The sequence below is a fragment of the Diadema antillarum genome, unplaced genomic scaffold (genome assembly GCF_040938485.1).
Source record: "Diadema antillarum isolate AM-2024a unplaced genomic scaffold, OU_Dant_1.0 scf00000000, whole genome shotgun sequence".
Taxonomy (NCBI): Eukaryota; Metazoa; Echinodermata; class Echinoidea; order Diadematoida; family Diadematidae; genus Diadema; species Diadema antillarum.
The window spans coordinates 1,707,579-1,722,527 of record NW_027270889.1 but is presented as its reverse complement, the minus strand read 5'-3'; the positions used below and the strand labels follow the sequence as shown (position 1 = coordinate 1,722,527).

Here is a 14,949-nt window from a genome sequence, read left to right as displayed (position 1 = left end):
GGTGGTATGAGAGTTGTCTTTGAATACAGCTCCATTGTAGCAGTGCTTATCATGCTTTTGATGTTGTTCTTATTGTTCCTGTTCATTTATTTGTTGTCATTTGTCATTGTTCTCATTGTGAGTACCAGTAATTTGATTGATGGTATTGTTTGGGAGTTTATTTGTTTGTTGTTGTTACTTTCATGTTGTTTTCTGTAGGACTGTGGAGGAGATGAACTAATTGTGTTAAACCCCAAAGCTAGCAATCTTGGGTTTCCTGGATATTTGAAATAACATGTTGGAAAACTTGTGCAAGTTGTCCATCAATTTGGGTTTGTATGTACATGTATTTGGGTATACCTGGCATCAAGGGGTCAAAAAAGGTCATTGTTTGAAGGAACAACTGCCTCCCTGAAACAAGGGTGTTATGCTGTGATTGTATATGTTCACCTATTGACCATACCCTCAGTCGAATGCACACAAAATTCACCTGGACAATGCTGACAGAGTTGACTAGTTAAGATGTGTCATTTACTGGGAGAACATCTTATAATGCAGGTTGTGTCCACTTACCTATCAAATCTGAAATGAAAGATTTGATATCACACAGTTTATCCTAATAATGTTCTTGAGTACTTAGCTTCTCTTTTGGAGATGAAACTTCCTCTATGATTATATTTGATCCTGATGTCACAGTCTTGGATCAAATGAACCCATCTTGTGTGCCAATACATCATTAGAAGTATGATGTGTGTATTGGTAGCAGTATGATGGGCAAAACCTGCAGCAGAATGTTGCCCCTTCAACAGAAGATTTCCATCCTATGCAGTTGGTGCAATTACAGTGGGGATCCAGAGGGGGGCGCAACCGGCGCATGCCCCCTTTATTTTTCGTCAAAAACAAAAGAAATAAAAAGAAACAAATTAAATGAAACCCAGAAGTGCCACCAGAAATATTAGTTGTGCCCCCCCCCCCCCCCTTTACAGAATTCCTGGATCCACCCCTGAATTACTACCAATATGATTCAGGTGCGAGTTTCTTCACTTTGTCTCCCTCTACAAATTAAATTTGTTAAGATTGCAACTGCTGATCTGTAAATTAACAGGTCAGCAGTTGCGATCTTTACAAATTTAATTTGTAGAGGGAGACAAAGTGAAGAGACTCGCACCTGAACCTTCACCCCTCTGAATAATATCTTTCTTTCAAGAAATATGATGTTAGCAGCTTGCTTTATTCTGTCAATATGTATATGCTATCTATTCATCCCTTCACAAAGCTTTGTCTGCTTCTTGCATAATATACCCTTGACCTAATGCTGTGTACAATGTGAATGAAATAGCGTAGCAGCATTTCCATGATCACCTCCTCCCCCCAATCGCTGTAAGGACCTTTTGTACTTTCGTGGTACATTTTGTTATCATTTGTTGTTTGTGTTTCCTAGATAAAGTAACCCTAAACTATGATTTTGTTTTCATGTGTTGTATTGTTGCAGACATGTTTGTGTCAATGTCTTTAAATGGTTTCTCTGTACTCCTAAAACTTCAGCTTTGCAAGAAATATTGCTGTGTGAAAACGTGCAGTTTTGCAAAGTAGCCAAGACAGCTTTGCTTTTGTAGATATTCTAGACACAGTAATCATTTCAGTTGTCAAAGGACATCTTTCTTTAGTACATTGTAGTTTAAAGGATTAATCCCAGCTACTGACACCTCTTTGCCCCTTTGCTGAATATCGAGGTAAAAAAACAAACAAACAAACAAACAAACCTAGTATTTCATAGAGCTAGAGTATTGAGTGTGTTGATTGTTTGTGCCATTGTTTTAGTTTTAGTTTTGCAAACACATTATCTTGAAAAAGATGGGGATCTAACTCCTTGTATTAGTGACATTTGTTTAAGAATAACTACTGTCAAACCTTTCACTGCTAGTTTGATATGATAGATAGGTATTTTTAACACTTTCCATGCTTCCCATCCCCCCCCCCCCAAAAAAAAAAGAAAAGAAAAATTAAGGATATTAAGATACAGATGAAATAAGATATATGGTTATGATGAATCTTGGGTAAGATAACAGTGAAAAAGAATTAGACCTTGTCAGATTTTTTACACTATCTATGCAAAATTTAGGATAGTGTGTATAGAGAAGAAAAGGAGAGATTGTGTGGAAATGAACTTTATTTCATGTAAATTCATGGAGTCGATTTCTCCACCTGTAGTATCAGGTCAAATACAAGTGGATATATATAAATACAGTGCATGGTCATACAAAGAGAACTTCTTTTTATTCTTTCATTGTTTCATGGGAAGCAATTTAGATTTTCATCTTATGTAATTCTGGTAATTCCCACAAAATGAGGACTTCTTGTAATGTATCTTTCATGCTCCTCTCTCATAAACTGTATTTCTCTCTTTTTTCCCTGTTCCATTCAGTATCTATTCTCTTTCTCCCTCTGTATCTTTGTATCTTTTTACTGTCCTTATGCAGTTTACATGGTGTAGAATTATAGTGCTCTCAGATTCTCTATTTTCTTCTTAATTATGTTTGATATCCTTGTCCCTTTGCCAAATTTTGACAAAGGAATTGCCAGAGACATCAAAAGATGTGTTTAGTATGCTTGGAAAGTATTCATTAGATTTTGCATAATATTCTAAGAGACCAGACATATAGAACTGCACTCTTCATGCAAACTAAAGCTGAAATGTCCCATATTCCTTTCTTGGATGTCCCTCAGCTTCTGACGACGAGCTCCTGTCCGACCAAGAGCAAGAGGGGGTGTGGCCAGGACAAATGGACCAATCACAGGCTGCCAGCCACAAAGCGGGAAGTGTTGTCAGTCAACAGGAGGAACAGGTAAGAAGACACAGATTTGTTGTACAATGTAGTTGTTGTTACGTCGTTGTCAAGCTCCATCTATTTCTGCTGAATGAATTATCAAGTACAGGTTTCCAAATTCCTCAAGTGTTTCTGAAATACTCCAGTGTTAATCTTCTTGAAATATGTTCAGTTCAAGTGCAATGATTCCACAACTATGTTCGTATCCAAATGTCATGCACACAAAAACTAGTTTTCCTTTAATATTGAAAGATTGATATTCATGACTCTTGTATAGCTTCTTGTTTTGTTTTGTTTTGTTTTGTTTTGTATTGTTTTTTTTTGGGGGGGGGGGTTAAAGAAAGAGGTAATGTCTTCAGTGCACTTCTACGTGAACATATGGACTGGTAAAGACCCCCCCCAAAAAAAAACAAAAACAAAAACAAAACAAAAACAAAACAAAAACACAAAACAAAACAAAACAAACAAACAAACAAACAACAAAACACCAGGCACCTTCAAAAGAAGAGCATGCTCAAACAGAATGAGGGGCTTGGTATAAACTCCACCAAGAAGAAATTCTCTATCATTTGTTCTGTAAATATGTAGCAGTGATTTTGCCTCTCTGTAGCTTTTCTTCCAGGATATTGTATAATGAAGGAAATTTAGTTTCTGATTCCATATAAAGGGACAAATGTTTCATCTTAGGCCAGCTAAATTGTGTTTGGTTCTTGAATGCTCACTAGCCCTGTGTGAACCTACACTTGTACTAAGGAATACCTTCTTAGTTATGCTTCTTGCCCTGTTGATTTCCAATACACAAATTTAAAACAAACCAGCACACACAGGTAAGTCTGACGAATTCAGACCACCCAATTCCCAGTCAGAAATCTGGCCAGCCCACCTCTGAAGTGGTGTGGGCTTCGAAGCCTACCAAACAGCCACCCTCGGATTCTGACGACAATCTTTTCTCTGATGCCGTCAATGAGAGAGAGGCGACCCTCAAAGTTAGGAGGGGCAGCGTTCAGCCTGGGATAGAATCAGAAATTGAGGATGGTAATGAAAACTTGGGAGCATCCCTACAAGCTTTACCTCACGATGTTATCCAGAGTAAGATTGTGGCGCCCTCTGAGTCAGCTGTTACCCAGGACGTGAGATCAGGGGATCCCCATATAAATGAAGAAGTCCTGGCCTACAGTGAGACAGATGGTGTAAAACCGGGCGCGGAGCCCCTCCTCAAGGCTGCTCAAGGAGGGAGGTCGATGCCACAACAGGATACGAAGGAAGTTTTTCCCTTGGCGTTACGAGGAAGTAGGGACTCCCAACCGGCGAGTGCCAGCGGCAGCGTCGGGAGCATGGAGAGACTGAGGGAGATGGTAGAGAGCCCGAGAGAGGGGCGCTCCATCTCGCGGGCGAGAGAGCGCGACAACAAACTACGAGCCCTCATGTTGCAGCGCGCCCTGAAGGTAAACCGCACACCCCCACGACACAATTGCCGCACCGTGCCGTCTCGCTGTGAAGCCTTAGCGTGAACAATTTCTCCACCGAGCATTTCCTTTTTATCCACTCTCTTCATCTGGCACACACACACATATAAAAACATGAATGGGACTACAGCTCCCCCAGCTGCAGTGTACGAAGCGTTACCCCACATTGCATGTCTTCACGATTGCTGGCAAATCGTGTCGTGGACAAATGTCACGTCACTCAAGAGCAGAGACTGGAATGTTGTGTGTGGAACAAAGCACTTCTGGAACTGGATTGTGTTTACTGTTCAGCATTTGTTGTTGTTGTTGCCTGATCATTATTATTCCTTCTGACTTATCAAAGAGATTGCTCATATTTCATGTTTAGCTGTCAAGCTGACAAACCGCACTTGAACATACATCCACCACTATTTCATTTTTTTTTCCCCTTAGCACAATGCTGCACTCCTGGTGTGATTGCAGATTTGAAAGTCCGACCTGTAGGTGATTTGCACCTCTGCAAAGACGTTGAAGTAGAGGGGAAGTTATTTTGCAACTTTTAAGACAACTTTTTGCCAGCAGCAGTGAGCTACAGTTGCACAACATTGTTGATGATCCATCACTTGAAGTGTTATGAGGCACATTCTGCTTTCTTGCATTCGAAAATGTTTCTGTGTTTGTCATCTGAATCACTGCTGTCATAGGAAATAAACAGTTTGGCACTGCATTGTGACGAAAGAAACCTCTGATGTTTAGCGGTTGTGGATGTCATCAGAATATCCACTTCAAAATAAAAGAGAGAGAGAAAAATGATTGTATCCTCCATCCTTTATCATGTCAAGTTTAAAGTAGCTACCAAACAAATGAGGTACAGTGTACTATTTGTCAGTAACTATCATAGTTAATTTGTTTAAAGCAGCTGTGTTGAGATGGCTACAGGACCTGTTACATTTATGTATAATGGTACAGACATTCAAGCTGTTGTCATATTCTTATCACAATATCCTTTTTATAGTTTAACTTCCTTTGAGTTTACACACTCTCTGGTGCTTGCATTAAAGATACCACTTCTTTCCAGGGTCAAATAGATCAGGATATACACCGATTTTATAGATGGGGCTGAGCTGTTTTGATGAACCAGAACAGAGAAAATTTTCTTTAATTGTGAGGCAGTGTTCATGTACAAAATGTTCATGTTCATCTTTTATCAGCTCACCTGCTAGCACCTCACATGAGATATCCTTGATGATGAGATGCAGTTGTGTTCTCGTGTGTGATGTCACATTTTGCAGAAGAGAGCAGTTGTATAATAGTGGCATGTGCCTACGACATTCAGTGTAGAAGACAAGCATGGCACAAGTGTACACGATGTCTGGTATCCTCTACCCAGGGTTTATGTCACAAGTCTCGATCGATTAAGTGCATACATGTACATACATATAATGTAGCATTAACATGACAGAAGGCATGAACATACATGTACAGCTTAGAACCTACCCTGTAGCAGTGAACATGGATAAGTGACTGTGAATGGCAGTATAGTATTTCATTGTACATATACAGGGGTGAGGTTGTACATGATTGTTTGTTGTGCATAAGTTATTATTAGAGTATACAGTATATAGATCAGACAGAAGTGAATGATATATTGCATATGAAATTAACCAAAATAAGTATCTGTAATAGTCTCATGCAATCATGGAATTGTGAAAGGTTTGTGTACATCTATGCGCCCGTCTTCGTGCCAGTGATGTGGTCCATAGAGCATGCTCATCAGTAGATTAAAGACTGCTAATGCAGTTTTTGCTGGATGGGGATTACCGTCACTTACCTGTAAAGGTCTTGTTTTTAAAAGAAAGGTAGAAATTATGCATATGAGAAAGCATTCATTCAGCAGCTAGGTGAACAGTGGAACACTTTCTTTTCTCTGCAACGAATTTATGTTTGTTTGAGGAAGCCTTTTGAACATAAGTACAGTATGTTTCATGGTTTCATGGTTACATAGTTTCATGGTTTCATTAATGGTAAAAAGAGATGAGATTACATTCTTTTTTTTGCAGAGTGAAGATGAGGTTGCTTGATTTGTGTCTTGTTGTTTTTTTTATTGATGATATGTGTACACGACAGGAAATGCAAGAAAATTTCAATGTTCTGAAATATTTTGTGTTTAACTTGCTATTAAAGGTTTTTCCTCTCTGTGTGCTCAAATTTACCTTTTAAAAGCGCTCCGAGGTCAACTCCCGCAAAGGAGACTCGATGGCTGGCTCAGAGAGCGAGGTGGACGTGGAGCTAGCCGAAGACCGGGCAGCGGAGGAGGGTGGACTAGGAGGAGGAGGAGATGGCAAGGCATCCAGCCAGCTGTCCTCCCGCCTGGAACCACCCTCTGCCGCAGACTCGATGCGGTCCCGCCCGGCGACGGTGGAGTCCCAGCTGGAGCAGCTGGTGGAGGCTGCGTCCGTGGTGGTCGAGCAGATCATGCAGAGACCTCGGTCTGGGCGTGACCTCGCCTCCGATGCCCAGGTCAGTCCTGATATCCCTGCGTTGTTGTTCCCTGGTCTATGGAAGAGGGTGACACAACATTTGCTCCCGCGACAATTGCTCCCGTGACAATTGCTCCAGTCTTATTTTCTCCAAAGATGTAGGGTTGGGTTAGGGTTGTGGTAGGGGTTTAGGCTTAGTTTGATAAGAGGATTAGAATTACATTTAGGGTTATGTATGTGGGTAGGATTTTTGTTTGGCTTAGCACGCAGATATTTCATGGGAGCAATAGTCACAGGAGCAAATGTCATGGAACCATGGAAGAGATTCATATGAAGAGTTTGACCGCAAAACAAATTAACTCCATTCTGGTCAATTTGAGATATTTGCAATTAAACCTGCTGAAAAACAAAGCAAACAATAAAATATACAATTTTAGGCTATTTCTAATCATGATCTCATCAAAAGAAATGCATCACAAATTTATGCTAAAAGATGTGTATCTGTTTTGTTTGTGGTCAAACAATGTATGTTGAAATCAAACATTTTGCATAGAAAAATTGGCCACGCATATGAATGCATTCTTATAATCAAAATATTTGAGCACGGAAAATATTAAAAACAAAGTGTATTTGATGTTTTAGTGTTCTTTGCATCACTGTCACAACACTAAATTAAATGGTGTCTTCATCCAATCTTCAGATGGCAGCTGAGCTTTGGTCTGAAAAACTTGGGGAACTGTTCACCGATGATCGTGAGGAACCGGATCGTGTCCGCTCGGCGCCGCACAGGAGGCGCCGCAACTCCCTAGATGCGGCGTCAGTCACCTCATCAATGCTCAACGAAGAAGAGGACAGATCCGGTCAGAGAGCTACCCCGATGTCCAGCAAGCGGATCCGGAAGGTCCGGCGTCTCCACTCCGCAGAGGCGGCCATCTCCCTGCTGAGGCATCTTCTCAAAGGTTTGACCTCAGAACTTTTTCACTGTGTATCCACAGGCTTGACCTCTGAACTTTGTCAATTAGCAGTGTATCCACAGGTTTAACCTCTGAACTTTTTCACTGTGTATCCACACGTTTGACCTCTGAACTTTTTGACTGTATATCCACAGGTTTGACCTCTGAACTGTGTCACTGTGTATCCACAGGTTTGACCTCTGAACCTTTTCTCTGTGTATCCATGGGTTTGACCGCTGAACTTTTTCTCTGTGTATCCACAGGTTTGACCTCTGAACTTTGTCATTGCGTATCCACTGGTCTGACCTCTGAACTTTGTTACTGTATCCGCAGGTTTCATGATGTACACAGCTCTGCAATTCATGGTATACATATACAGAGAAAGCATGCTGTGGAGGTAGAAAACTGATCCATATGATCCATAAAACAGAGTCTGGCTGTAATTGGATCATGTGAATTGAACATTTTGTCAACTCAGTATGCATTGGGTCTTGATATTACTTTTGTGCAACATCAAAAAGCATTTTGCAGTTTCTTTCTTTCATTGTGTGTTACTGTGCTCTTTATCCCCTGTGTCTCATTCACCAATAGGTGCTGGATTGACTCTGATGATGATTTTTTTTTTTTTTTTAGAACTTACTGATTTTGAAATGTTTTGTATTTCCATTCACAGGCAACTACGATCTCAAGGAAGCCTATACAAACTTTTTGCATACTGGATAATCCATTCCATTTTTACTCGATCCTTTCTTTATCTACTTCGTTGAATACTTTTATTCCAGCACACATTCTTTCATGCTGAAAGGGCTGTCAGAGTTTTTTTGATGTGACGTATGGAGACTGCCATGGACAACAGGCTTTTCATCTATTTTTCCCTCAGAGCTACCATACTGTACATTCTTGTCTCTGCGTTGTCTAAAGATTAGTGATGACATGGTGATGGCGGGATGAATCTGACCACAATGGATGCACTGTGGTGTTGTGTTCCAATGGTGACTACAAGATATTAATGATGTTACTGTGTTCTTACATGATATTACATCACTCCCAATAACCCATCTGTGCAAACAATGTATGCTTGGCATGACTCTCTTTTCTTATAATTTGTTTCGACTCGTATGCGTATGTGACCTCTTATTTTTGCAAGAGCTACATGTACACATCTGCATTGACTTCCTGTGCATCTCAGACAGTTTCCTTTTATTCAAAAAATTGATGTTTGTTTCACAATTCAAAATGCATTACACACGTGTACATCTGTGTTTACAGCAGGGTCTTTGGGTGTTTTTGACATCTTGTACATGTGTGTTGCTTCTAGACCATAATCAAATTGCCAAATTCATTAAAGGTTTCACTCTATCTTCCTTTCTTTTTCTTTTTTTGATGCGCATATCTTGCTTTTCTGATCAATATATTCTCATGTGCTATTCTAGTATGTATAAATGAAGCTCGGAGCAAAGGCAGTCTAATATGCATTTACAGAAGCTTGCACTAATGTTGCTACTGTTGCCATATTTCAAATGTTCCTTACATTGCTGGTTTTCATGCAATCCACTCAAGTTAGATAAAACAGAAATTGGAAGTGTTCAATTGTCTCTGTTGAATTTCATTGTACACTTTTGTATGCATAGGAAAATACCTGCTCACCTGCATGTTCTGATGCTGTGCTTTTAATGTACTTTCCCCATTATATAATTGTATGTTATATGTATATATGCTGCTATATCATCTAGGCTGCTATATTATCTACAAGCGTGCAAGCCTTGTGTATGTGTGCAATTTAATCTGTATATGGCAAAATATCTTTCCATCAATAATATCATGGTTTTCAAGCTGCAAAATATTGACTCTAACTTGTGAAATAAACCAATATGCCTGGTGCTTCAGCAGTGTATTTATTCTTTTCTCCTTGCTTTGCTCCTTTCTCTATGTGGCAATACATACATTTGCAGCTCCTGCAGATAACGATGATGTTGAATCGCTGTCTAGCAACGATTTAGAAAGCTTGATCTCCCGTATGTATCATAACTCATTATCCTTTGTTCCCATGTGCATGTTTGCATGCATGGATGCAAGCATGTGGGACTATTGCATGTGTTTTGCCTGTTTGCCGTGCCATAATGTTGTGTTTCAATGTTCATCATGCCTCTGCATGCTTTGGCTGAAGTTCACAAAGGTGGTTACATTTACTCCGTGGATTGTGCTTATTTTGATTGCACAAATGCACATGACACATTGCTTGGGCCAAATGGCATCCAATTGTGAATGCAGTTCATATGTTTTAATCCATGGACTGAATTGAAAACATAGATTTGACATACTGTAAAAGCAGATATTTTCACACAACTAATTTTTGCGCTCAGCTGGGTAAGAAGAGTTTTGTGTGTTTTTAATTGCGCAGAATTAAGGCATCAGCTACTGGAACACATGGCAAGCAAAAATATTTGCATGCTTTTATTTTTTGCACTAGTTTTTGGTGGTGCGAAATGCGTGAAAATTTCCACATTTACAGTACATGCAAACTAACCGGTACCTTTGTGAATTTGAGCCTTTGAGTCAAAATGCTTCCCAGCGAGTTTGTTATACTAGCATGAAACTAACTCCAAACCTGTCAGGAAGCATGATGCTCTTCCCTTGATGACAAACATATATTTAAAAATGTCACCGACTTGCATTTACTGTCTTTATTAGCATAGAAAACATGACGTTTGTCTCCCTTTGTATCAGGTCTCGTTGAGAGAAGTATCCTGTAGAGAATACTAAATAAATAGTGCATGAACAAGAGTATGTTTATTCAAGCTGCTACCTGATCGGCACATAGGTTATACTCAGTTTAATCAGACAATTTCTATACAAAGCCTAAATGCCTTAAATGCCAGTTTTTGTCTTAACTGTAACCTAGGCTTCTTCTGTCTTCCGTTTATTGTTTAACTCAACAATATGTAGGAACTTGGTTGCATGTAACTTAATTCTTGTCTTTCTTGTTGTAGTTGGTGTTTCAAACTATTGTGTGTGAACACTGTGTTTGCAAGATATCTGAACATCTAGTTCAATTTATAATGCGGAAGTAATAGATGTCAGATGCATGAGTCATTTTGGTATGAGATGCATAACATCCACTAAATTTTACCAGCAGTAGCTACTATTCTGCATTTAATGGTACTACTTGAAAGAAGATAAAGAGATTCGTCATTAACCTGGTTGTATATTAGTTTTCATGCACCAAGTGATGTTGTGTGATTAAAGGCACTGCACCTTCACTGTCATAATCAAAGTTTGAAGACGTCAGTAAATCCAATTCGTATTACCATCAAGTTTGTGGGCAGTTTGCAGCACAAGTTATCTTTTTGTACTAGATTGCTACTTCTGAAAGTCACTGAATACTGCATGTTGGAGAAATAAAGATGGATCTAGTTAAATTCATTAAATCTGCACAAAATTGGGAAGAATTTAACATACACTTGCAAATTTGAAAGAGAAACATTAACTTTAATCTTCAAAAATGTATTTCCAGATTACAGATTAGTTTGAATTTAGCAATTGCGAGGCTTTGAAAATTCTGCTATCTAAAAAAAAAACAACAACAACAACAAACAGACCCAATTATAGTAAACAACAAAGAGTTAGAATGAAAGAGAATATACTTTTATTGTGAGAAACACTAACGTTGTGAATATTCAAATTTATGATGGCAAAGATACAGGACCAGACCACAAAAATGGGATTTTGGGTTCTTGAATTTCCCATGCATGTAGAAACCTGTCCATGTATACTTGGGACTAGTCTTCTGTTGGATTTCACACCTTTGGTTTTTCTTCTCTATATGTGTGTTGTGTGCTACAAGGTCATAACTTACATTTTGCATGGTTGTTCCACTGCATGCCTTCAGGAATGATGCTTTAGACCATAGTATAATGTACATTTTAATACATGGTAGTGTGTACAGTTTAGATGTTCATGTACATGTACATGCCACCTTCAAATCAACCCTATCTTGACTCTGCAAACTGAGTCTTATGATGTATAGACACATTCGTGACTGACACTTGTCTTTGATAATCCAAATTTATCAATATATTTTCGAAAGAAAAATGTTGTGGCACAGGTTGATCACACTATCATGTAAGTGTACATCATATTATTTTTTAATGCATTTGGATACTGACAGATAATGTCCATGTGAAACTGATTGTTTCTTATTTTAGTTGATTTTAGACTATTACCAGCAATACCTTTAATACTATAGTACCTGTTGATCATTTAAAACACAGCAACATGAAACTGTTGTTTGAATAGACTGTTTATGTTTGATGAGAAAATCATCACATCAAACCTTTGTGGAGATCTTTGCATATATAAGGTTTATGATCATTTTTACAAAGAAAAAAGAAAACAAAAATTGCCTAGCTCTCAAAGGGACTTTAATGATACTAGTGGTTGTATTAGTCTACACCACTTACATTTTTAAAGGCTAAATCAAGTTTTAGAAAGAAGGTTAGCAACATAGAGAATATGATCCAAATTTTACTGTTCTTTGTATTTATATCATATACAGTAGTTTTATACTATAAAGCAAAGTTCTATGCATTGGGCTTACAGTATAGTTATGTTTGCATCAACACACTTTGCAGGATATTTTTCTGCTTTGTCATTCTGATGCCATGCATGCATATGCTGCTTTCCTACCTACAGTCACAACTCAATTTATGCCTCTTTATTTTTTGTAATAACAAACATATTTTTCTGTGACAAAAAAAAAAAAAAAATTCTGAAAGATTCTGTAACCCCTTTCATGCTGCAGCTTTGCTGTACATTTTAAACGCAAAGTTAAGCATGCTCCCATAAACTTGCTAGCTTCCTTGCTTCCGATGTAATAAATAACTCCACGTGGTTCACAGGTGTAGCGGAGGAGAACTCCAACGTGAAGATCGGCCAAGATGTGACGGACATGATTGAGAATCAAGAACCAATTGACAGCAAGAGCATCGTGGTGATTGAGGACATTAGCGAGCGAAAAATCTTCCTAGAGTCCAGCCACGCCAGCACAGACTTTAGCGCAGACAATGACACCGACGGTGATGCGGCAACCGAAGAGGAAAAGGAGGAGATTGAGGAGGTTCCGGCGCCGGAGGAAGAGATCAAGACTGAGAGAGAGTTTATCGTAAGGAGTAGGGCGTCGGTGATGGAAGAGGAAGCTGCAGGTGGTCCTACAGAGGGAACCGGAGCCATGCAGTTGGCGGTGCTCTCACCGCGTCCACCGGCGACGGCCTCGTCGCAGGCACCGTCCGTGGTGGTGGAAACGCCGAAAGGTGAGGTAACGACGTTGATTGACGCCGCACCCACACCACAACCACAACCACAACCACAACCAACACCACCACAACCACTCTCACAACCACAGCCACCACCGCCAATGCCCACCCCACCACAGCCACCACCGGCACCACCACAGGAGGAGGTGGCTCCGGCACCGACGGTGTCAGAACCACCGGCACCACAGATCGTGGCGCCTCAGGTGGAAAGTGAGAAAGAGGGTATGAAGCATAAGTGCATCTTACTGTGTGGTGTGGAGCACTCAGAGATAGTTTTATTACTTGCCTTGCACACTAATTCAGGAATCTACTCACAAATTTCATAAGAATTCAGTGGTATTATTACCCCTGAAAATTTTTTATAGGTCTCAGAAGTCAACAAAACAGGGTGGTACATTTATGGTACATTGTGACAACCCAAATGTAGACTATATGGAAGAACTGCAAATATTTAACATTTAATGAGCACCAAGCCTTTTGTGTTTTCCAGCACTGTTTGCTGTTTGTTGTTTTATTTGTCTTACTTTTAACTTGAATAATGTTTGCTGAAATATTGTCAAAGCCAGGGGGGGGGGGGGGAAGGAAATAATGAGAAAGAATCCCTATAGTATAAAAATAGAGTGATACCTTGGTACATAGAACCAGTGGAAATAGATGATTGATCAAAATTCTCTAGGGAAGTCAAGGAATTGATGCTGCCACTATCCGCTGTGTGCTTCAAAGGAAGAGAGAGATAGAGTGGGGGGGGGGGGGGCTTACGGAGAAAGATACAGCACAAAGACCAAGACAAATACAGAGAGAGAGAGAGCGAGGGAAAAGGTCTGAATATATATTAGTGTTGTTCGCTACTTTTTGACTAAATATTATATGACTGTTATTATTTTATTTTTTTATATTATGTAGAAAGGTAAGAATGGCGGAAGTTGCATGAGAGGAGTGAGAGAGAGAGAGGGAGAGAGAGGAAGAGACAAAACCACATTTTGAAAGAGAATGAAACCTTATTTTACAAAGATCTTGGCCATTTATTCATGATATATCACTTGGTTTCAGATGATAATGATCCTGCAATCAGATGCTACTCAATATACACGACTGTAACATCAGTCTTTGTAATAGAGGAATGCACTAACTGTTCAATCCACATACAAGAGGGAATTTTCTGTAGCTGACTAGTCCAAAACGAAGTGAACACTAGTGAAATTAAAAGGTACGAATGGTAGAATCACTCATTGCGCAGAATCTAAAACATCAAGTCAGGTTTCTTCTACTTTTGTCAATTTTAAAAAATAATAAAGTTTGGTTGATTGAAACTAACCAATATTCAGTTATACACGAGCACATAGACACACACACACCTTACATCATATACACACAGACACACCCACACTCATGCAAATGCACACAGTTTTATACATTACTTGTTAATCAACTCTTGCAAAAATAAAGTGTTTGTTATCCATGTCTCAAGTACATCCCTCCTATACTGTGACTAGGTATTTTTTAAAATCTAGGATCCGCAGGAAGAAAGTACAGTTCAGATATTTCAACAACAGTGCTGGTCTATATGATTATATGATTCTCAAATATGTGATTGTGTTCTGTTGACAATGTGTCGACTCCAGTTCATGTCTTGTGATCATGAAACCAGGTAAGTGAATGCTGCAGTTGCTTTGTTTTGTCTTATTCTACTCAAGCAGATATTCACACACTTATACGTGTATATATTGATTTGCCTGATTGACTTTCTGTGATGCTACTGTTGCATGCTTTGCATTATAACGCCTTTCAAAATGGCTTCCACCATGCGCTTGCTTATTCTTAATTGTGCAACATAAAAAGAGAAATGCAAAAACTGAATTCATGTACAATATTTGTTTCCTGGCATATCAAATGTGCAAGCATAGTCTCATAGCATCATTGTGTAGTCCTGTGAACATTCATTGAAACAACAT

General features: G+C 39.3%; 1 protein-coding gene across 1 annotated transcript in view; it reads left to right on the top strand.

The window, feature by feature from the left end:
• Window positions 1-14,949, top strand: part of LOC139732218 (uncharacterized) — a 51,476-nt gene that overhangs the window by 20,030 nt on the left and 16,497 nt on the right. The window contains exons 14-18 of the mRNA XM_071643426.1: window positions 2,707-2,825; window positions 6,476-6,772; window positions 7,433-7,691; window positions 9,638-9,700; window positions 12,584-12,994. Of these exons, the coding sequence (XP_071499527.1) occupies window positions 2,707-2,825; window positions 6,476-6,772; window positions 7,433-7,691; window positions 9,638-9,700; window positions 12,584-12,994 (1,149 nt within the window). The remainder of the gene's footprint in view (window positions 1-2,706; window positions 2,826-6,475; window positions 6,773-7,432; window positions 7,692-9,637; window positions 9,701-12,583; window positions 12,995-14,949) is intronic.